Source organism: Tamandua tetradactyla, chromosome 14 (genome assembly GCF_023851605.1).
Source record: "Tamandua tetradactyla isolate mTamTet1 chromosome 14, mTamTet1.pri, whole genome shotgun sequence".
NCBI classification, from domain to species: Eukaryota; Metazoa; Chordata; class Mammalia; order Pilosa; family Myrmecophagidae; genus Tamandua; species Tamandua tetradactyla.
The window spans coordinates 67,628,429-67,651,284 of NC_135340.1; the positions used below are offsets into that span (position 1 = coordinate 67,628,429).

A 22,856-nucleotide genomic window follows, 5' to 3' on the forward strand; every position below is an offset into this window, starting at 1 on the left:
AAGCAGTTGGACACTCCCTGGCTTGTTCTCCCCCAACACTTTGGTCATAGTGCTACATCATAACATTTACTGCACTGCACTTACCTGTTTATTGTTCTACCGCCTCCACTATACTAATAGTTCTTTGACTTACTCATCTGTATATTTTCAAAGCCTTGCATAATGTTTAAAGAATGAAGAGCAACTTACATTTGTTTAGTATTCTACTATACAGGAAATTCATGTACCTCTTCTCATTTGATCGCCCAATAATCTTGTGAGGTGGGTATAAATATCTTCATTTAGAAACAAAATTTGTCACTGGAGAATTTACTCTTTGGGTTACAAAGCTAAAAAATTACAGAAAGGAATGTGTAAGTTTTCCCAATTTTAAAAAGCTCTGTGCTACACCACAAAGATGTATGCAAACATTCATTCAACAATAAATATTTACTGAGCAGCCACTAAATGCCAGGAATCAGTCCACACATAGGGAATCACAGCAGTGAATAAACACCACTAAGTTCCTGCCCTCATGAAGCTTAAATTCCTATTGAGAAAAAAAGAGAACAAAAAATATACATAGATTATCAGGTCAAGCAGTGAAAAGGACTATGAAAAAGAATAATGCATAGTAAAGAGAAACTAAAAGGGATATACTTTTTTTGATAGGACAACCAGGGAAGGCTTCTTTGAGGACATGACAACTGAGCAGAAAGCCAAATGAAGTGAAAGAACCATGAGATTTCTATTTCAAAAGGGGACAGCAAATGCAAAGGTCTAAGATGTCAAAGTGCTTGCTCTGAACGATAGAGCAAAACCAATATGGCTCGACTAAAGTGAACCTTAGGAAAGTATTGGGAGAATAAGAGAAAACATGGTCAAAGAGGTAGCCTATGGCTTTGGGATAAAAAATAGATATAATTCTTCCCAACATTCTTTTATCAATTCAAACAAACACATCAGCATCTCATCAATACTCATTTCTCTCCAAACCCATTTTGTCCAAGTAATGCTTTTTAAAAAGCTAAATAAGGTAAAATTTGCTAAAATCTTTAGTTAAAAATAACTGTCCTATTTATGTGCTCTATTTTTTTTTCAAAAGCCAGTAACTGGTTAAACTGTGTTCCAGTAGCCTTGATTCTTGAAGAAGACTGTATTACTATATAGCTTTTACAGTGTGACTGTGTGATTGCGAAAACCTTATGTCTGATGCTCCTTTTATCCAAGATATGGACAAATGAGTAAATAAATAAATAAGGATAAAAAATTTTAAATAATAGGGGGAGATAAAGGGTAAAAATCGGGTACATTGAACTATTGTGGATCAAAGGGAGGGAGAGGTATGGGGTATGAGATGTATGAGTTCTTTTTTTCTTTAAAAAAAAAAAAAAAGCCAGTAACTGAGCTTACTTCTACCTTTATCACATTCGTACAGTACACTATAAAAACTTTAAAATGTTGTCTAACATCAAGGTCTAACTTTCTTTCTGTATCAGGAAGTGATTTATTTTCTTAAAAGGTAACATGAGGCATCCCTGAAAGCAAAAAGGACCATCAGCAGCTTTACTGAAGCCACCCAGGAAAATTCAGTCAGTGTACTTTCTCTTGCCACATCTGCTCAAACTGGCACAGTCTGACATAGAAATACAGCCACAATTTGTGATTTACACAATATGTGTAAAGCCTTCCATTAGTACATAAAGAATATAGGTTTCATCAAGTTGGACTAAGTGATCTGCCTTGGATGGATTGTCTAAGACATCTCTCTGCTGTAGAAACAATGCTAGCTCTTTGTATATAAAATAAAGCTAAAAAAAAATCAGTTAAGAAAGAAAAAAGACCTTTTTGGGGAAAAGAGAAGTGAATATAAACTGTATATTAAATATTAGTATTCTGTCAGTTCAGATTTCTTTTTTTTATTAAACATAACAACATACAAACATTCTTACTATATGACCATTCCATTCTTGATACATAATCAATAACTCACAATATCATCACATAGCTCCATATTCATCATCACGATCATTTCTTAGAACATTTGCATCAATTCAGAAAAAAAAATAAAAACAGAAAAAAATTCATACATACCACACCCCTTACCCCTTCCCCCTTTATTGATCATTAGAATTTCAAGCTACTAAATTTATTTTAACATTTGTTTCCCCTATTATTTATTTATTTTTAATCCATGTTTTACTCGCCATGCTGATAAGGTAGACAAAAGGAGCATCAGACACAAGGTTTTCACAATCACACAGTCACATTGCGAAAGCTATATCACTATACAATCATCTTCAAGAAACATGGCTGCTGGAATTCAGCTCTACATTTTCAGGCAGTTCCCTCCAGCCTCTCTGTTACACCTTAACTAAGAAGGTGATATCTATTTAATGCGTAAGAATAATCTCCAAGACAACCTCTCAACTCTCTTTGGAATCTCTCAGCCATTGACACTGTATTTAGTCTCATCTTGCTCTTCCCCCTTTCGGTCGAGAAGGCTTTCTCAATCCCTTGGTGCGGAGTCACAGCTCATTCTAGGATCTCTGTCTCACATTGCCAGGAAGGTCCACACCTCTGGGAATCATGTCCCACGTACCGAGTGGGAGGACAGCGAGTTTGCTTGCAGTATTGGCTGAGAGAGAGAGGCCACATAGGAGCACCATAAGAGGTTCTCTTGGGGTGATTCTTAGGCCTAATTTTAAGTAGGCTTAGCCTATCCATTGCAGGGATAAGTTTCATATGTACAAACCCAAAGACTGGGGGCTCAGTCTATTGCTTTGGTTGTCACTGCTTGTGAGAATATCAAGAATTCAGTTCAAATTTCTTGATCATGATCATTGTATTTCCATGATCATTGTATTTGAAAGAACAGGAGAATGTTCTTATTTTTAGGAAATACACACAATAGTAAATTGATAAATATTTAAGAATTTGCTCTCAAGGGAAGAGAAAGTCCTGATTTGTAACAACTGTCAATTTCCATGGTGAAAATGCTACTGCCATGGCTGATTTCAAGCAATCAGCTTGAACCAGGGTTGGAAAGAAATGTATACAATCAGCTTCACTAGCTGGTATCCACCAGCTCTAGCATACATGTTGAAGTGTTTCAGATGATGTTTGCAACTAACTCTCAAGTTATAAATACAAAATGTAAATTTTAAAAAATCTATGCATCTATAGATATCTACCTATCTATTGAGGAAACAAAGGGGGAAGACAATGTTTCTATTAGTCTATGAAAGGTGTTTGGATGTTAACTGTACTATTCCAACTTTTCTGTGGGTTTGATATTTTTTAAATAAGCTGGGATGGGGGAATCAATGATATTGAACAGTTAGACATAAATTAAAATACATAGCAAGCAAAGTGGGGAAGTTAAAAGAAATCCTACAGTCAATTCTTTTTAAAATGAATCAATGAGAATTTTTCATATACCAATATTCTTTTGTCAAGTATATAAAATTTAATATAAACCTTTAGCCTAAAGTTATTTTTTTTGCCACTTAAAAAAATATATTTTTATTGAGAAACGTTCATGCACATACATTTCATACATGGTGTATAATCAATGGCTTACAATATTATCACATAGTTGTGTATTCTAAAGTTATTTTTAAGACCAGTGTCTCAAAAAAAAAAAGTAGTTTGCCAATACAAAGTGCTGAAGTTACACATTCTCCTACTGTTATAAATTTAAGTAGAAAAGAATACCTAGGGCATTATGTTGGATTCTACAAAGGTTCAATGCACTAGGGTAACTCTCCAAAACCTACAACCTCCAAATCGGTCCCTGGATCAGATAAGTCCTGAAATGCAGAGGCACCAGCTTTTCCAGAATATCAACTAGTTTCATCCCCCTATCAAAATCAAAGGGGCATCGATGCTGGAGTTATATAGAGAAGGATGGATTTAACAAATAAGTATGAATGCTGAATTATTATACTGGTACTTCTTTTAGCCTCCAGTACCTCAGAGCAGCTCAAAATAAAAGCCTAAGATTGTAACCCATACCAAACTCTGAAATCTGTTCTACAACTAACTGTGGCAATGCACTTTGAAATTTATTGCTTTTATAAATATATGTTATTTGAAGAGAAGAGGGAATATAACAGAGAAGATAGGATTTTAACAAATGAGTATGACTGCTGAATCATTACATCGATATTTCTGTTGGTCTCCAGTGTCTTGGAACAGCTAGAAGAAAAAATGAAAATCATGGAACTGTAATGCATACCAAACTTTAAAGTCTGTTTTATAACTATTTGCTAAAATGTACTTGGAAAAAAGAAATGCATTTGGAAATTTATTGCTTTTTTTGTATATTTAAGTAGAAATAACCTGCTAGATAATGTGACAAATCAGGGTACCTTTTCACAAAAACAAATTGCTGATATGGTGAAAAAAATCTAAAAGAAATTCTAGATGTCAGGATAAAGTTTTATAAATGGGCTATATTAGATGTTGATACCAAATTTCAATCCCATTCAAGAATATGAGTTTAAATGGCAGAATAAAATATGGAAACTTCATATTAATTAAAAGTTAATCCCCAACTACGAATAATTGTGCTCCCAAACGAAGTTTTTAAGTTCAAACATAATTATACATGAAATATTATTATAAGTAATGTGACTTATGACTAGATTCTCAGGCTACCCTACCAAAGCTTCCTTAACCTAATATGCCCATTATTTACAGCATCATAGAACAAGTTTACAGTCTGGGTCACAGAAGCGAAAGGTTCATGCTCCAAACACTGACTCTACCCTAAGTAATACTCTGTGTATTAGTTAGGGTTCTCTAGAGAAACTGAATCAACAGGGAACACTCGCAAATATAAAATTTATAACAGTGTCTCACGTAACCATGGGAACGCAGAGTCCAAAATCCGCAGGGCAGGATGTGAAGCCGACAATTCTGATGGAGGGCCTGGACGAACTCCACAGGTGAGGCTCACCAGCTGAAGCAGGAAGAGAGCCTGTCTCTTCTGAATCCTCCTTAAAAGGCTTCCAGTGACTTGATTAAGCATAACTCATTGCAGGAGACACTCTCCTTGGCTGATTACAAATGGAATCAGCTGTGGATACAGCTGATGTGCTCATAATTTAATTCTATGAAATGTTCTCATTGCAGCAGACAGGACAGCACTTGCCCAACCAGAAAAACAGGTACCACCACTTGGCCAAGTTGATACATGAACCTGACCACGACAGTCCACCCCTTGTCAACTTGGCAGCTACACATATCACCTTAAACCATTCCTAATTCCTAAATAAAAAAACAATAAAACACAATTTTTTTCTTTCACCTAACAATACTCAACTGCCCTGCATATAATTGGAATCAGATTAAATCTCTCCAGAATCGGGTGCAAGTCCTTGGGTAATACTCATTCTTAAACTTGATATCTTACAACTTAAATAGTATAACAGAAACAAAACAGCATTACAGTCCTCCTTTCTGTAACTGATCACATGGTTGAAGTTCATATTTATCACTACCTTCTTCCATTACCCATTCCATGTTCCCTTTACCCTCAGCAAGCACTTCAGCTGGCTGTGGTTCTTTGCCTGGTAGGGTGACCTAAACCTTCATTCCTGAAGCTTCAGAGCCATTGGTAGTCCTGCCTGGATTGGGTTGTTGCAGTGTTCCATTGATTTTATTCACAGGGCATGGTAGTACTAAAAGACACCCTAGGGGATCTCCTATAGTCCAAAAAAGTATTCTTTACCTCCATTGTGTAGTTGAGTCCTATTTCCCCCTGATAGTCAGGGTCAATCACCCCAGACAATAATGCAACCCCCTTCTTGGCTTGTTGATCAGGGGCATGCGTAGCCCTAGGTGACCAGGTGGCAGTCTTAGATTCCAGTTCAATGGAATCATTGTTGTTTCTCCAGGTGGAAGCACTCCCTCTTTTGGAACTAAAACCTGCAGACCAGCAGAGCTTAGGGTCACAGGGACAGGAAGCAAAAATTTTCCTAGTGGATCACTAGGAGTAATAGTGAGTGGTACTACTCCCATTTCGACCCTTTGGTTCTTGGACCCATGGATCCTGGCTATGGGAGAAACAGCACCATACAGCAGATGCTGATTCAGAGCATATATAGCTTCCTGGAGAACATTACCCCACCCTTTCAAGGTATTGCCACCTAGTTGGTACCGTAATTGACTTTTCAGAAGGCCATTCCACCATTCTACCAATCCATCTGCTTCTGGATGATGGGGAGCATGGTAAGACCAGAGAATTCCATGAGCATGTGCTGATTACTGTACTTCGTGAGCTGTGAAATGTGTTCCTAGATCATAAGCAACGCTGCATGGAATACTATGACGATGGATAAGGCATTCTGTAAGCTCACGGATGGTAGTTGTGGCAGAGGCATTGAGGGCACAGAAAGCAAACCCATATCCAGAGCATGTGTCTATTCCAGTTAGAACAAATTGCTGCCCCTTCCATGAAGGGAGTGGTCCAATGTAATCAACCTGCTACCATGGAGCTGACTGGTCATCTTGGGGAATGGTGCCATATCAGGGGCTGAGTGTGGGTCTCTGCAGCTGGCAGACTGGGCACTCAGCAGTGGCTGTAGCCAAGTCAGCCTTTGTTGCTGAGCCCATGCATAACCTCCATTCCTACTACCATGACCACTTTGTTCATGAGCCCATTGGGCAATGACAGGAGTTGCTGTGTAAGAGGCTGAATGGTATCCGCAGAACAGGTCATATTATTCACTTGATCATTAAAACCTTTCTCTGCTGAAGTCACCATGTGGTGTGCATTCACATGGGACACAAATATGTTCATGTTTTTAGCCCACTCAGAAAGGTCTATCCACATACTTCTTCCCCAGACCTCTTTGTCACCAATTTTCCAATTATGGTCTTTCCAAGTCCCTGACCATCCAGCCAAACCATCAGCAACAGCCCACGAGTCAGTATACAAACATACCTCTGGCCAGTTTTCCTTCCAAGCAAAATGAACAACCAGGTGCACTGCTCGAAGTTCTGCCCACTGGGAGGATTTCCCCTCACCACTGAATGTCAAGAACATCCCAGAAAGGTGTTGGAGTGCTGCAGCTGTCCACTTTCAGGTGATACCTGCATATCGTGCTGAACCCTCTGTAAACCAAGCCCGAGTTTTCTCTTCCTCAGTCAATTTACTGGAAAGAACTCCCCAAGAGGCCATAGCTCTATAAGGAACTCCCCAAGAGGCCATAGCTATGGCCTGGGAAACAGAAGGTAATGTGGCAGGAGTGGAGACCATGGGCATTTGGGCCACTTCTTCACGTAACTTGTGCCTTCAGGACCTGCTCTGGCCCTACCTCGTATATGCCATTTCCATTTTATAACAGAGTGCTGCTTCACATGCCCAACTTTATGGCTTGGTGGGTCAGACTACACCCAGCTCATGATAGGCAACTCAGGTCTCATGGTAACTTGGTGGGCCAATGGTTAAGCGCTTAGTCTCTACTAAGGCCCAGTAGCAGGCCAAAAGCTGTTTTTCAAAAGGAGAGTAGTTATCTGCAGCAGATGGTAAGGCTTTGCTCCGAAATCCTAAGGGTCTGCACTGTGATTCTCCTAGAGGGGCCTGCCAAAGGCTCCAGACAGCAACTCTATTTGACACTGACACTTTCAGCACCATTGGATCTGCTGGATCATACGGCCCAAGTGACAGAGCAGCTTGTACAGCAGCTTAGATCTGTTGCAGAGCCTCCTCTTGTTCAGGTCTCCACTTAAAATTAGCACCTTTTATGGTCACTCAAAAAACGGGCCGGAGTAGCACACCCAAATGAGGACTATGTTGTCATCAAAATCCAAAGAGACCAACTAGGCATTGTGCCTCTTTTTTTGGTTGTAGGAGGGGCTAGATGCAGCATTTATCCTTCACCTTAGAAGGGATATCTCTACCTGCCCCACACCACTGGATACCTAGAAATTTCACTGAGGTGGAAGGCCCCTGTATTTTTGTTGGATTTATCTCCCATCCTCTGACACACAAATGCCTTACCAGTTAAGTCTAGAGTAGTTGCTACTTCTTGCTCACTAGGTCCAATCAACCTGATATCATCAGTATAATGGACCAGTGATGTTTTGTGGGAGGGAGAAACGATCAAGGTCCCTGTGGAGAAGATTACAACATAGGGTGGAGAGTTGATATACCCCTGAGGTAGGACAGTGAAAGTATATTACTGACCTTGCCAGCTGAAAGCAAACTGTTTCTGGTGGTCCTTACTAATAGCTATTGAGACAAAAGCATTTGCCAGATCAATAGCTGCATACCAGGTACCAGGGGATGTACTGATTTGCTCAAGCAATGATACCACTTACGGAACAACAGCTGCAATTGGAGTTACCTCCTGGTTGCGCTTACGATAATTCACTGTCATCCACCAAGACCTATCTGTTTTTTGTGCCGGCCAAATAGGAGAGTTGAATGGGGATGTGGTGGGAATCATCACCCACCCCTTCATCTTTCAAGTCCTTAAGAGTGGCAGTAATCTCTGCAATCCCTCCAGGAATCCAGTATTGCTTCTGATTTACTATTTTGCTCAGTAGGGACAGTTCTAGTGGCTTCCACCCGGCCTTTCCCCACCATAATAGCCCTCACCGCATGAGTTAGAGAGCCAGTGTGGGGATTCTGCCTGTTGCCCAGTATGTCTATTCCAATTATACATTCTGGAACTGGGGAAATAACTACAGAATGGGTTCAGGGGCCCACTGAACCCACTGTGAGATGGACCCGAGCTAAAATTCCATTGATCACCTGGCCTCCATAGGCCCCCACTCTGACTGATGGACAGAGTGATGTTTTGGATCCCCTGGAATTAATGTCACTTCTGAACCAGTGTCTGATAATCCCCAAAATATCTGATTATTTCCTTTTCTCCAATGCACAGTTACCTTGGTAAAAGGCCATCAGTCTCCTTAGGGAAGGCTTGGAGGAAGATTAATAGTATAAATTTGTGGCAGTGTAACAGGGTTCTTCCCCAAAGGGACCTGGCCTCCCCTTCATTCAAGGGGCTCTGGAAGGGGGCTCTGGGTCTGTAAACTGTCTCAAGTCTGGAAATTGAGTAATGGGCTGTGACTCTGTGTTTCTGTAATTCAGATTAGACATCTGTTCACTTGACCTAGAACTATTTTGTTTATACAGCTCGAACAAGAATTTAGTAGACCGCCCATCTATTGTATTTCTAGGTACCCCATGATTTACTAGCCAATGCCACAAATCTCTGCGAGTCATATAATTTTGAATCCTGCTTTGAGCTTGCTGTCTATTATAATAGCCACATCTACCCTGTCTTTGGTGATTAAGTGCTGCAACCTGACTTCTGCCAACTCGGGAGCCCGTCATCCCCATTGTGTTTAAGGATTCCAGCTCAGTGACAGTAGTTCCTACAGTAATATCTGACCTACAGAGAAGTGCAACCACAGAGCCCTTCAGGGATGATGGCATTAGTCTCACAAATATATTTCTCACTGTTCTGGTAAAGGGTGCATCCTCCAGACATTCTTGGGGTGTAAGAGCAGGCTTTGCATGATAAATCCACTCTAACATTCCAATCTCTCTAAGCCTCTGGATCCCCTCATCTACATTATACCAGGGCAGTTCTGGCATTTCAACCTCAGGTAATGTCTGAGGGTCTGGACAAAATCCACAGGAGAGGCTTGCCAGCCAAAGCAGGAAGAGACCCGGTCTCCTCTGAATCCTCCTTAAAAGGCTTCCAGTGATCCCATTAAGCATTACTCATTGCAGAAGATACTACCCTTTGGGTGATTACAAATGTAATCAGCTGTGGATGTAGCTGACATGATCATGATTTAATTCTATGAAATGTCCTCATTGCAACAGACAGGCCAGCATTTGCCCAACCAAACAGGTACCACCACTTGGCCAAGTTGACACATGAACCTGACCATGACATTCTGAATGAAGTATAAGAAATTGGGGGCACCATCTCACCACCTTCATATTTTCCCATCAACCAATCTCCTTCTGTGACACCCCCACCTCCCGCCACTGTATAACCTTTTTGCCCTAACTTTGCTCTAATTTGCTCATTATGGTATGTATTATCACCCAGAAATATTTAGCTGCGTCCTAAATTACCTACTCTCCCTCCTCCATTGGATAGCCATGAGGCAATTCAGTGTTGCTTTTGAGAGCCTCTGGTTGTATACTGCAGATTCCTGTGCATGTTTGGAGCATAGAAACACTCATTTCCTCAGTGCAGCTGATTCATTTTGCGTTCCTTGGAAGTAAAGAAAAACACCTAGCAGTCCTACATTGTGCAGACATATGCTAGGTGCTGAACCATAGTTCATCTTTCCCACAGTCCTTAACATTGATGGTACTATAGCAGAAAGAAGTGAAGGTCAGACAGGCTACATAATTTAACTAAGGTCATTTGGCTGATAAGTTCTGTAGTTAGAACTTGAATCAAAGTTTGACCATCTCTTAACCCTTCCTGTATTACAGCACGCTACTATAAAGAAGCAGTTTGAGTATATTTTAAACTAAAATATGGCCAGCAGTTGAATTATCCCTTCAAATGACTCTAACTTCAGCCAGGATAAAAAGCAGTAACTTTAAAAATAATAGACTGGCCACCGTGTGAATGGATATTTTTAGACAGAGTGGCCCCAAGTAAGATGCAGCTGGCTGTACTTCGAATCACCTGCCCCTTTGCTCATCTACACAAATTATCCTGCCCACAGACTAAATTAGTCAACATTTATGTTGCACCTCACTGCTTACTAGGGTCACTGACACATTATCTCACCTGAAGCTAATAAGCAACACACTGAGTCAGGTACATTTAACAAATGAGGAAACAGGTTTGGGACTTGACCCAAGTTACAAAATCTATAAATGACAGAATGGGTCCCAAATACAAACTCCAAATCTTTTCAGCCTCTTTCTTATTATTCCATCTACTTTCTTGTATTTATGAACCTGATGTTTTCCAAACAACTCACACACACACACACACACACCTCAGAGAAACAGCTACATGAATAATTCAGCATGACAGACCAGGGCAGAATGCCTCTGGCAAATGTTTGTTTGTAGTTCATTTGATAATGAGATGTATATAAACAGGGGCAACCTATATCAAAGCGTTTTTACCTATTCTTTAGTTATTTTACAGTGTTTTATTTCAATTCAATGAGATCTAGTCAATTTAAAAACATAATCTGATTTCCTTTAAGTTATAGGCAAATTTATTTTGAGAAAAATAATAGGATACAAAGTTGTGAATATTGCCTAAATTATTAATTCAAATAAAGCCCTAAATTGTTTTATTGACTACAACTGAAATTCTGCCAATCAATAATTGCTAATCATCTGTTCCTATATGCTCCACTAACACTGATTCAACAAATATATATTAAGAACCTCCTATGCATCTGCCATGTACAGGGCTATCTGAAAGGTGATGAGATGACAGCCATGAACAAGAAACAAAGTTCCTGGCCTCAAAGAATTTAATACAGGTAGTTTAAAAACGTAATAAATGCCATGAGGAAGTAAATGCTGTTGGGACACAGAACAACAAACAGATATCTAATTTAATAGTTACAATAATTAGGTTAGTCTGAAAAAACTGTTCTGAAAAGTAGAATTCAAGCAGAGACCAGAAGTAGCCTCATCACTTGAGGAGCCAGACATGTGATGACTGGGGAGAAAACCCTCCTAGGCAGAGGGAATAGGCCCTGAGAGGTCATCAAAAATCTATAAGGCAGGGTAGGCCACGGTGGCTCAGCAGACAAGAATGCTCGTCTGCCATGCCAGAGGACCCGGGTTTGATTCCCGGTGCCTGCCCACGTAAAAAATCTATAAGGCAGCCAATGGAGCACATTTGGTGATCAAGCAGAAGACTTGGAAGAGATACAAAAGGCCTGGTTATAATTTTGGTGGATGAGTGTCTTCCATATGAAAAAGTATGTGAGAAAGCTCAACTTAGATTATTGCTAGGTATCTTTGGTATTACACACAGGCTCAGTCTAATATTATGATTAGCTATTGGCATTTTAATTCAGTCCATCTTGTTCCAGTTCAAGAAGAAAGTCTGACATAATTGAGGAATTTTAACTACCATTCTTAGTTTTACCCATCTGAACAGACAGAATTAACTATTGTTAAACTGACTTTGGTTTATCTACAGGGAAAGAAGTACTACTTCTAGGCACTAAATTAGATTTTACTTTTTCATTTAAAAAAAAGTTAATATTAATTAGTCTAAATTTAATAGTCCCAGTTTAAAAAATTCTCAGTCTCAAAAGGGGGCGGGGAAATGATTATCATAATTAGACACAAAGTTAAGAAAGGCAGAAGAATAAACATTTTTTGTTCAATGTGCCAGAATGCTCAGATCCCTTGGGTTTCTTCACTTTTTGAAGAGCAAATCAATCTTAAGTCACTTTCCCTACATACACATTACCCTCTCAATTCTGCCTTTCAATTATCTTTTCTCTCATTCTTCAAAGAAATGACAGTGTTCAGTCTCCTGAATCATTTCCTTCTTACTGGATGACAGGCAAAAACACAGACAGGGAACCTCTTTGTCAATCTCTTTTGTATTTGAGTCACAGAAGTTTTACCAACCCAGCAACTATTTGATAGCTACTGATGTCAAGACCCATGGAATGGAAGACAGACCAACGGTGGCTAACATCTGAATTGAGATCACAGTGAGTATTCAAGATATGTGCAGCTGAATTAGTCCCTTTCTTGTGTCCTCCCCAGCTTTCCCTAAAGACTGTTTTTTTTTCTTAGTTTTAATGCTTACTATATGACAGCCACTGTTCTAAGCTCACAACCTACATTAACTTATTTACTCTTCAGAGTACCCTGAGCAGCTAAGGTACTATTACCTCTCTCTTATGAAGATGAGGAAACTGAGGCACTAAGAAAGAACAGGGAGCCTTACAAGATCACAATACTTGGAAAGATGCAAATGTTCAAAAAAATGATCATGGTGATGAATACACAACTATGTGGTGATATTGTGAACCACTGATTGTCACCATGTCAAGAATGTCTGCATGTCAAGAAAGTATGTTTGCTTATTTACAATCAAAATATTGAAAAAAAAAAAAAGAAGACCACAGTATTTAAATAATTTGTTTTGGGTTTCCTCCCCTCACAAGTCTGTTTTTAACTATATTTGGTCCTACTATTTTATAATATTTTAATATAACTGAATGCCATCAGTCAGGAGATTAAGAGCATGTACTTGAGTTTGCTTCAAATCCGGACTTGCTCTCTCATTAGCTGTGTGAACTTTGGTAAATTACCAAACTTCTCACAGTGACTCAGTTTCATTTATCTGTAAAATGGAGACAACAACAGCAACTAGTTCCTAGAGCAGCTGTGAGAATTAAATGTTACATACGTATATACTTTAGAACAGTGTTGGCACATAGTTTATACAAGCATTAACTAATGTCATTAATACTATCACCAGCTCCTCCTCCAGAGAATTTTGCAAAAGGGTATCTAATCTAGCAAAAACTTCTTCTCTTTTCCTCCAACATGTCTTTTCTGTTGTTTGATGTACAATGGTTAACAGCGAACCATTCATAGCCAGTAAACAGTGCAACTAATTCCCTCACTATTTTTATTCCTAGTCCTTAATTCTTTACTCCTATTTCAGCTGCCCATCAAGGAATGTTTCAGGTTAACAGAGTTGCAATACACTCACTATAGATAAGTTCATAAGCCACCCCAGTACTAAGGCTACACCTAGATTTGTAATATAATCAGGAGTGGGGGACTAAAACAAGCACTCCCCTTAGTTTTGTGGATTTTTGTTGGTTTTTTTTGGGCATGGGCAGGTTCTGGGAATCGAACCCGGGTCTCCAGCAAGGCAGGTGAGAATTCTGCCACTGAGCCACTGTTGCACCACCTTCCCCTCAGTTTTAACTTAAAAAAAAATTAAATTGTTTGGTATTTTGTTTGTGGAACAAGTTTTGCACGAATTATTTTACTTACATATCATAAATGGTCTACAATCTGTTTAAATGCAAATTGAAACACAGCATGCTTATTAATTTATCAATGATTTATGAACTTATGTCTTAATCTTTTGTTATAGTTGGTAAACTCAGATAGCATTCTTAGTAATGTATGATGAAAAACTTTCTAACCACAGCATAAGACATAGAAAATTGACATTTATCTTTTAAATTAAGAATATTTTGATTCTAGTTGATACTATAAACACAGAATTTCTAAAATCTCTAACAATTTAAAAATCTAAATAAAAGCTTATAGTTTATTATTTTGAAATGTTTTAATAGCAGGAAAAACATTTATCACTCACTCAAAACTAACAAAATTAGAAACAGCATACTTTCATAACATAAGATAAAATATTTTAATTACTTCTATGCAAAAATCACACTTTAGACTTCTGTTGAAACACTGGGCAATATATATTTATGACCAGGTCCAAATTTGTACATCCTTGAATCCAAGATGAGATACATCATTTAACCTCCCCAGATGCCCAGCTCTATTTATCAGTTAATACCATTTTTAAAAAATCTAATTATTCTCAGATAATTTAGTCCATCATGTCACCATCCCACATACACAAATTAAACTATAATTAATAGCAAGTGACTATATAAAGGAATAAGTTGTACATAAATGTCAAGTACTTTTTTGCAGCTTTTATATTTTCTCAGCTTATTAAGTCTGCTCGAGTATTGGCAGATTGAATGTTATGAGTACAAACAGTATTACATTATTGCAAGTTTAATTATTTCTTTACTTCTGTTGAACATGTTTTACAACTGACCAACATATAAGCATCTGTAATGTCTTCTTTAATATGTTAAAAGCTACCATTTAAATGATCATGCATCTATGTGATGATGTTAAGAATTACTGATTGCATATGTAGAATGGAATGATTTCTAAATGTTGTGTTAATTTCTTTTTTTTCTTTAATTAATAAAAAAAAATTGGAAAGGGAAAAAAAAAAGCTACCATTTAAAACCTATGTGGCAACCACCTTCATATTTCATTCTAACAACTGTGAAAAGATGGCATTATCCATTATTCCTATTTTATAAATGACAAACTTGAGACCCTCAGAGATGAAATAATTTGATGAAGATTACCTAGCCAGCAAGTAATGGAACAATTATACAGACACAGGTCTGATTCCAAAAGTTTCACTAATGATAACTTTAAAGACATCTTTAGCAGCATTACCCAAGTAATGTTGTATAACCATTATATAAAAACAACCAGTTATTTTTTCTTAACTATCTTAAAACAGAGTAAAATACAACTGATCAGGTGCACAGGTGGTTCAGGGGTAGAATGCTCACCTTTCATGCAGGAGACCCAGGTTCGATTCCTGGACTATGCACACACACCCCCCCCAAAAGTGTGTGTGTGTGTGTGTATATATATATATATAATTGATCAAGTGAAATCTAACTACCGTACTACACATGAACACCTTAATTAGCTGAAAGTACAACAGAAGCTCTCCTAACTACTTTCTACTTAATCAAATAAATTGAGGTTTTACCCTCATACCCTCCATAAAAACCTTAAGCAGACAGATACTTCTTGTTCATCAATGTTCACAGCAGCATTATTCACAACAGTCAAAAGATGGAAGCATATCCTGGAGGTTATTCTTATGCAGTAAGTAGATATCACCTTGTTATCCAAGATGTAATGGAGAGGCTGGAGGGAACAGCCTGAAAATGCGGAGCTGTGTTCCAGCAGCCATGTTTCTTGATGATGATTGTATGATATGCCTTTCACAGTGTGACTGTGTGATTGTGAAAACCTTGTGTCTGATGCTCCTTTTATCTATCTTGTCAACAGATGAGAGGAAAATATGGAATAAAAATAAATAATAGGGGGAACAAATGTTAAAATAGATTTAGTTTAAAATGCTAGTGATCAATGAAAGGGATCAGTAAGGGGCATGGCCTGTAAAAATTTTTTTTTTCTGTTTGTTATATTTTTCTGTTGTCTTTTTATTTCTTTTTCTGAATTGATGCTAATGTTCTGGGAAATGATCATGATGATGAATATGCAACTATGTGATGATATTGTGAATTGCTGAGTGTATGTGTCAGGAATGTTTGTGTTTCTTGTAATTTTTTTTAATTAATAAAAAATGTAAAAAAAAAAAAAAAAAAAAGATGTAAGCAGCCCATCATGCCCATCAGTAGATGAATGGATAAACAAAATGTGGTCTATACATACAATGGAAAATTATTTGACTGTAAAAAGGAATGAAGTTCTGATACATGGATAAACTTTGAGGACATCATATTGAGCAAAATAAGTCAGACACAAATGAACAGCTATTGTATGATTCCACGTATATGAAATAACTAGAATTAGAATATGCAAACTCATAGAGACAAAAAGTCGAGTTCCAGTTTCCAGCGGTGGGGAAGAAGAGAAGAATGGGAAGTTAATGCATAATAAGAAAGCAGGGTTTGTTTGGGGTAATAGGCAAGTTCTGGTAACGGATGGTGGTAAGGGTAGCAAAACATTGTGAATGTGATTAATCCCACCAAACTGCATGCTTGGAAATCTTTGAGATGGGAAATTTTATGAGAGTAAGGAGACAATGACAATTAGATGCAATACATCCTTCTGGGCTGGATCCAATTATGGAGGAGAAAAGGCCCAAAAGAACACTAAAACAGTAGAAAATTTGTAATATAGACTGTTAGCTTTATATCAGTGTTAAATTTGATAACTGTACTTAAGGCAGTTACATAAGTGAATATCCTTGTTCTTAGGAAATACACATGGAAGTATTAAATGTTCAAAGAGCATGATGTATACAACCTACTCAAATGCTTAGAAAATAGAGGAATAGAAAGAATGATCAAGCAAATGTGGCAAAATATTAAAAGTTGATGGATTTGTATATCTGGGGAACAGGGTGATGAAGGAGTTCTCTCTGTGAATTCTGTATTATTTTTTCAACTATCCTATACATTTCAAATTATATAAATAAAAAGTTAAAATAAAAATCTTAATTGTTGAGCAAAACCAGCAACAACCACAACCAAAAAAAACAACTGATAGACACCAATGATACAGAACACCAGAGGATAACAGGCTACTTTCTAGTTGAGCTGTTTACTTAAGAAAAATCTGGTGCTTGTACCCAATCATTTCTATTCCAACTCTATTTCATTGATGCAATAATTTAATATTATATACATCAATGGAATAGGATTACAAAAAAGTTATTTCTATAAAAACTAAACTGAAAGCTTTGGACAGAGTTGCTGAATGTAAATTCCCTCCCCTCCGCCCAAACAAATTCCTGTTGAATTTTGTGTATTCAAGACACCTGTAAAAGAATGTGAAAATTATTAACAACCTATAAGAGTCACTCTCAGAATGCCCTAAAACCAAAACTAGAAATCTTAGGTATACATAATTGGTAAAGTTTATACCAAAAACGATCATGTGCAACTCTAAAAAACAGTCCCCAGACCCTGCATGTCAACCCCCAAAAAGGCCTAATCCCCCATTGAAGGATAAGGCGAAATAATTAAGGCTGTTGTTTTATGATTCCCCACTTAAACCAATGTTTCTGCTTATTCAACAAACTACCACATCTAGTCATGTAGATAAAGAGGCTCCCGTTTTTCTTTTAGAAACAATAACTCTGAACATAGCTCTGTCCTACTCTATCTCAGAGTCTCTACACTAAAATCCACACACTTTACTCAGAATCTCAACAAATATCTGAAGGGCTCTCCTACTGGGAGGTATTTTTGGCATTCAAAGTTTCAGTTATTCACAAAATTCATTCACATAGAATACTTTCTTAGACACCAATGTAGAAAAAAATAAATTTACTTATTTATTTATTACGGCCCCATAATCAATGTTGCCCAAACTATGTCTTTCAAATTGCAGGTCACATGATTCATTCATTTGTCGAGAAAATAATTCAATGGATTATGAAGGCAATTTTTAAAAAACTAAAAAGAATAGAAAATGCAAGACTGTACCACATCTAGTAAGGGTAAATATGTTTTGTGAAATTTTCTTTCAGTATTAGTATATTAGTTACAAATAAAAGATATTACTTACTCTGGGTCCCAGTCAAGAGAAAACCATGATTTTTTTTTTTTTTGCATATATGTTATACAAGAAAAATTTAAAAAAGAAAAAAGGCAAGCAAGCTATGGGTTTAAAGACTCATTATTATTATGGAATATAATCCCGGTACTAAACCTGCAATCCTATATGTTTTACCCCAAAATGTGAAAGAAAGGTACAATTATAAAGGGAAATAAGTCATTCTTTAGCAAACTTGAAGAAACTGATTATTCCTAGTAATCTATATTTTATTATATTTAGCACTCGTTCTGACTAAAATAGAGATTGTATACAAATTCTGTATTTTAAACTGCTTGCAATATTAAAGCAAGTTTTAAAAACAGACAAAACAAAAAAATTAAAAACTCACAACAAATAGTGACTTTGGTTTTATTTGCTTGTTGAGTCTGAGACGCAATTACTGACCTTGGTGACATTTTCCCAAAGTCACTGATGTAACCTGAAATCTAAACTTGGCATTCTACACAATCTGCTCAGTAACAATACACTTCCTAATATTTCAAACATATATAGCTGTTACCTGACTTTAAGTAACTAACACACAAAAATTTAAATTATTAAATTAAGTAGGGTCTTCTCCACCTCTTTCTAGCACATTTTAATAGTTACTATTACCAATGCATTTTAACTAGAAAAGAAAATTTATCTTTCTAATCCACTTTAAAATAGAGCGAGAGAGTGAAAAATATCCAGCTCAATACACAGCTTTTAAAAAATGGATATCTAATTCATACCAGGATAAATTAACATCTCCAATTATAAAGTCGCAGATTTGGGAGGAACTCCCTACGCAATACAAGAATTCCTTCCGTACAATGTCTATTGGAATCAAACCTACATCTGTTTGACTGCAAAGCTTCCATTTCTCACCACTATTATATAAAAATCTTCAAAACTTTGCCCTTGCCATTGTGAAAGTAATTAACATCACTGAATTATATATTTGAACGTGGTTAGAAGGGGAAATTTTAGGTTGTATTTGTTACTAGAATAGAATTTTAAAAAACAGGACTGTACAACAAACAGTGAACCCTAATGTAAATGATGGACTACAGAAATAGAACAATTATAAAAATATTCTTTCATGAATTATAATGCCACACTAATGCAAGGGTTAATAATAAGGTGGCATATTGGAACTCTGTATTTTATGCATGATTTTTCTGCAAACCTAAAACTTCTCTAGTAAAAAAAAAAGGGATTTTAGAATGACCAAAAAAAACCTTGCCATTAATCAGAAGATTGACACACGAATTTAAGACTGCTAAAGTCCTTAAAAACCAAAGTGTGTACATTATTCTCACATGTTCTAAAAATACAGATTTAGAAAGATTTATTTTATTGAATATGGCACAGAATACATGTACAAATTTGGAGTTTGGCAAAAGCACAAAAAGCAGTCAATGGAAACAATAAGAAAAACAATCTATCATTCAAATAGTCTTTAGTTTTTTCTTGAATTTATCGCATTCAAATTATCAAGTTTATGAAGTTTATAAACATCTTTAAAGTTTGACTTAACTTTGCCTAAAAGTGAGTAACTGCAACTTTAAAATGATACCAAGTATTGTAGAACAGACACAAAAGTTGTCCATGATAATTTATTTTGAGAGACTGCAGTTTCTCTTCAAACTCCTAGTTTACAAGCACTTTTGAAAAACAGGTCTTCCAATCTAAATCCTAACTCTTCTCCAAATGCCTCTCACCTCACCAGCTGGAATGTTTTAACAGAAGAGATAATCACATATAATACAGAAATAGTCGATTCTGCCCCAGAATTAGGTTAACACTTCTAAAATGAGAAACTGCAAAAAAACCAAACCCTGCTTTAAATAAATCATTTACCTCGATCTGGCTTCATTTTCACATCCAATTTCCACCCAGAATATATCCGTGCGGGTTCTTTCAACAGGCTTGCTGCTGATTCTGCGGCTTTTGCTTTATTTTCAGAATGCTAAAAGAGAGCAAAATAAAATCAGTCTGGTTCTGTTCTAACCACCGGACCTTGCAAAAAACAAAACAAAACAAAACTACTGTTAGCAATTAGGCCTCTTCCTGGCATCAGCTGTGGTGACAGCACCATCGACAGGTCTGAAAAAAAGCAAAACTCTGCACTGCCTCCTCCTCCTTTTCAGGACCCAGCACCCCCACCCCACCCCCACCTCGTACTCTCCAGGCCAATGTGTCCGTCTTTGACACAGTGTCTCTGAACCAAAAGCAATCTATTTATAACCTCGAGGTGCAGGCAAGAAAGGAAGAAAAAAAAACAATTCAAGGCACACAAGCTAACTAACCCCTTCGTAAAAACTCCACGAAGAAAAGTGGCACCTCCGCAATAGCTGTTATTCAAATTCTTCGACCAGGTGCCTGGACACTGGAGATTGTTCAAGACCCCCTGGGCCTTGCCAAGAGCTCCTCCCACCGGACCCGGCCTCACCTAAGTAATTACCCTCTGGCTAGCCTTCCTGAAGCAACTACAGCCAAGTTTGCACCATAAGAGGGTCAGAAACCAACTCGAGCCATCTCCTTTCGTCCAGCCCCAAACAAACTCTCCTCGGCTGTCCCAGGTCACCCCCTGCCAATCCCCAGCCCTACGTGGCCGGGTCTGAGGGCCGCCAGGAGGAAGGTGTTTCCAGCTGGGCGCTCGCCCACTGCGGGCCCCTTCCTGTCTCGCCGCGGCCCCGGATTTCCTTCAGCCCCGCTGCACCGAGGGCCGCGCCTGCCCCTCTCCCCCCCGGAGAGTTGTTTTCATGGCGCTCTCGGGCTGGCTCGTTCCTCGGCTCCCTCAGCCGACCTCTGCTGACTAACTCGCTCTCCTCTCTGGCTCCCAGTCCCTCCTCTTGGCACTTCTCTCTGCCACTCGCCCAGCGGCTCACATCACACTCCCACCACAGACTGGAGTCTCCGGGAGGCGCAAGGCCGGCGAGCGGAGCGTGGCACGCAGCGGCCCCCGGGTCTGCGTTAGGGGACCATGGGGGCCCGAGACGGCAAGCCCGACGCGACTCCCCGGCGCCCCTGTGGCCATCCACCCCCACCTCAGTAGCCGCCGCGCTCCGCTCCCTCGGCTCAGCCCCTCGCCCTGCCTGGCTCCCACTCGAGCCCTGCGACCCCCGAGCTTCGCCTGCCGGTCGCCCTGGCCCGCCTGCCTGCCCCGCGCCTCTGCCAGCTCCTCGCCCTCCCGCTGCTGTCTGTAGCTCTAGCTCCGGGTCCCCCTCGCTCGCCCAGTTCTTTCTCTGCTGTTTGCCCTGTCAAAACACTGCCCGAGTCACGTGTCCCAACAACAGCCAACCCACCGCTCGTCACTTCCTCCCCTGCGGCCTCCTCTGCCCCGGCGCCTGGTCGTTATGGCAACGCCAGCACGCGCCCTGGGGGCGCACCTTGGGGTCCCGAGGTTTCTGCAGCAGGTGCCCAGCTGGTGTGAAGGTGGGGAAAGAGGCGCGGAGAGGAGCTGGCGAAGCCAGGGAGGCGGGAGAAGCACCCGGCGCTTCGGCCGCGCTTGCCTCCTGCCTGAGCTCCAAGCCGGCTGCCGCACGCGCGTCTGAGACCAGGAATCCGAGCCGCACTATTAGAACACTGGATAACTGGAAAGATGTCACGGGAGGGCCTGCCCCGGACAGAGAGAATAATTATAGTCTCCTCCTCCTCCTCCACTCGAGATGCTGGCGCAGAGTTATAATCGAGTCCATTGTAGATTGCTGCGCACTATGGAACCAGGGTTTAACAAGGCTAGGACAGGAGATGGGGCAGCTCAGTATGTCAGGGAGTGGAGAGTTAGAAAACAGAGGCCCTACCCACCCTTTCCCTGGACTTTTCCCAAATCACTAGTGATTTTGGTAGGATTCGGAACTCGAGCTTCTGAGGCACTCGCCATGCTAAAAATAACTTTCATAGCTTCTAAAACACTGACTCACGGCAGGGCATTTTTGACCCAGTGCTATTGTTGGGAGCTGTAATTTTGTTGTGCGTAACAGTGTGACATGATGACACTTCATGTTGTGATGTTGTGTCATCACTTAAACACAAACAGATGCCAAGGATCTGCTGTAGATAAAACAGCAATCCTAAAATGAGCTGAAACTACTACTTTCTAGACAATGTGCATTTATGTGGGGGTTGTGAGCCCAAACTGAGACAAGGAGAAATAAAAATTTGCAATGCTCTCTGGTTTCATTTTAAAAACTATTTTTTATAAATCATTTTGCATACAAGAATTACAACAGAAAAGTAAGAGGATAGGTCTAAAGGTGAATTTTACCTTTACTTTTCTTTACTTTTTGTACTTTTCTGTATTTTCCAGAGTTTTACAATGGGTATGTATTACTCTACATCAGATATGTTTATGTAAAATACAAGAATGGCAATTGCATTTTTTGGTCTCAGATCACAAATACATAACATTTCTACTATGTAAAAAATGGCAACATTATATATATATAATTTTAATATTTTATATTAAAATAAAAATAATATAATAGTATATTAAAATAATAGGCACAACTGTAATTATTAACCACAGTTCCAAGATTGTATCTTAGAACAGGGCAGAATATTCAGTAGAGTAACATTTCATTTTCACTGAAATGTTCTGGCATCATGAAGATAGCATGAAACTTCTAAGAAATGGCAACAGTTCCATAATCTTTATAATGGCTACAAATGTTAACTCCCAGTGGATTTGACTTTGATATTATTGAATACCATATTACGTAGTTTCTTTTATAAACTGAAGTTTTACTTG

General features: G+C 38.8%; 1 protein-coding gene across 8 annotated transcripts in view; it reads right to left on the minus strand.

Moving 5' to 3' along the window:
* ATOSA (atos homolog A) overlaps positions 1-21,651 on the minus strand; it is a 148,279-nt gene extending 126,628 nt beyond the window's left edge. The window contains exons 1-2 of one of the 8 annotated variants that reach the window (XM_077127941.1): positions 21,496-21,651; positions 19,964-20,072 (exon numbers count right to left, since the gene is read on the minus strand). In XM_077127941.1, coding sequence (XP_076984056.1) covers positions 19,964-19,979 — 16 coding nt within the window. In that variant the 5' untranslated portion in view covers positions 19,980-20,072; positions 21,496-21,651. The other 7 variants (XM_077127942.1, XM_077127940.1, XM_077127939.1 and 4 more) reach the window with 7 other exon arrangements.
* Between the last annotated feature and the right edge of the window lie 1,205 nt (positions 21,652-22,856).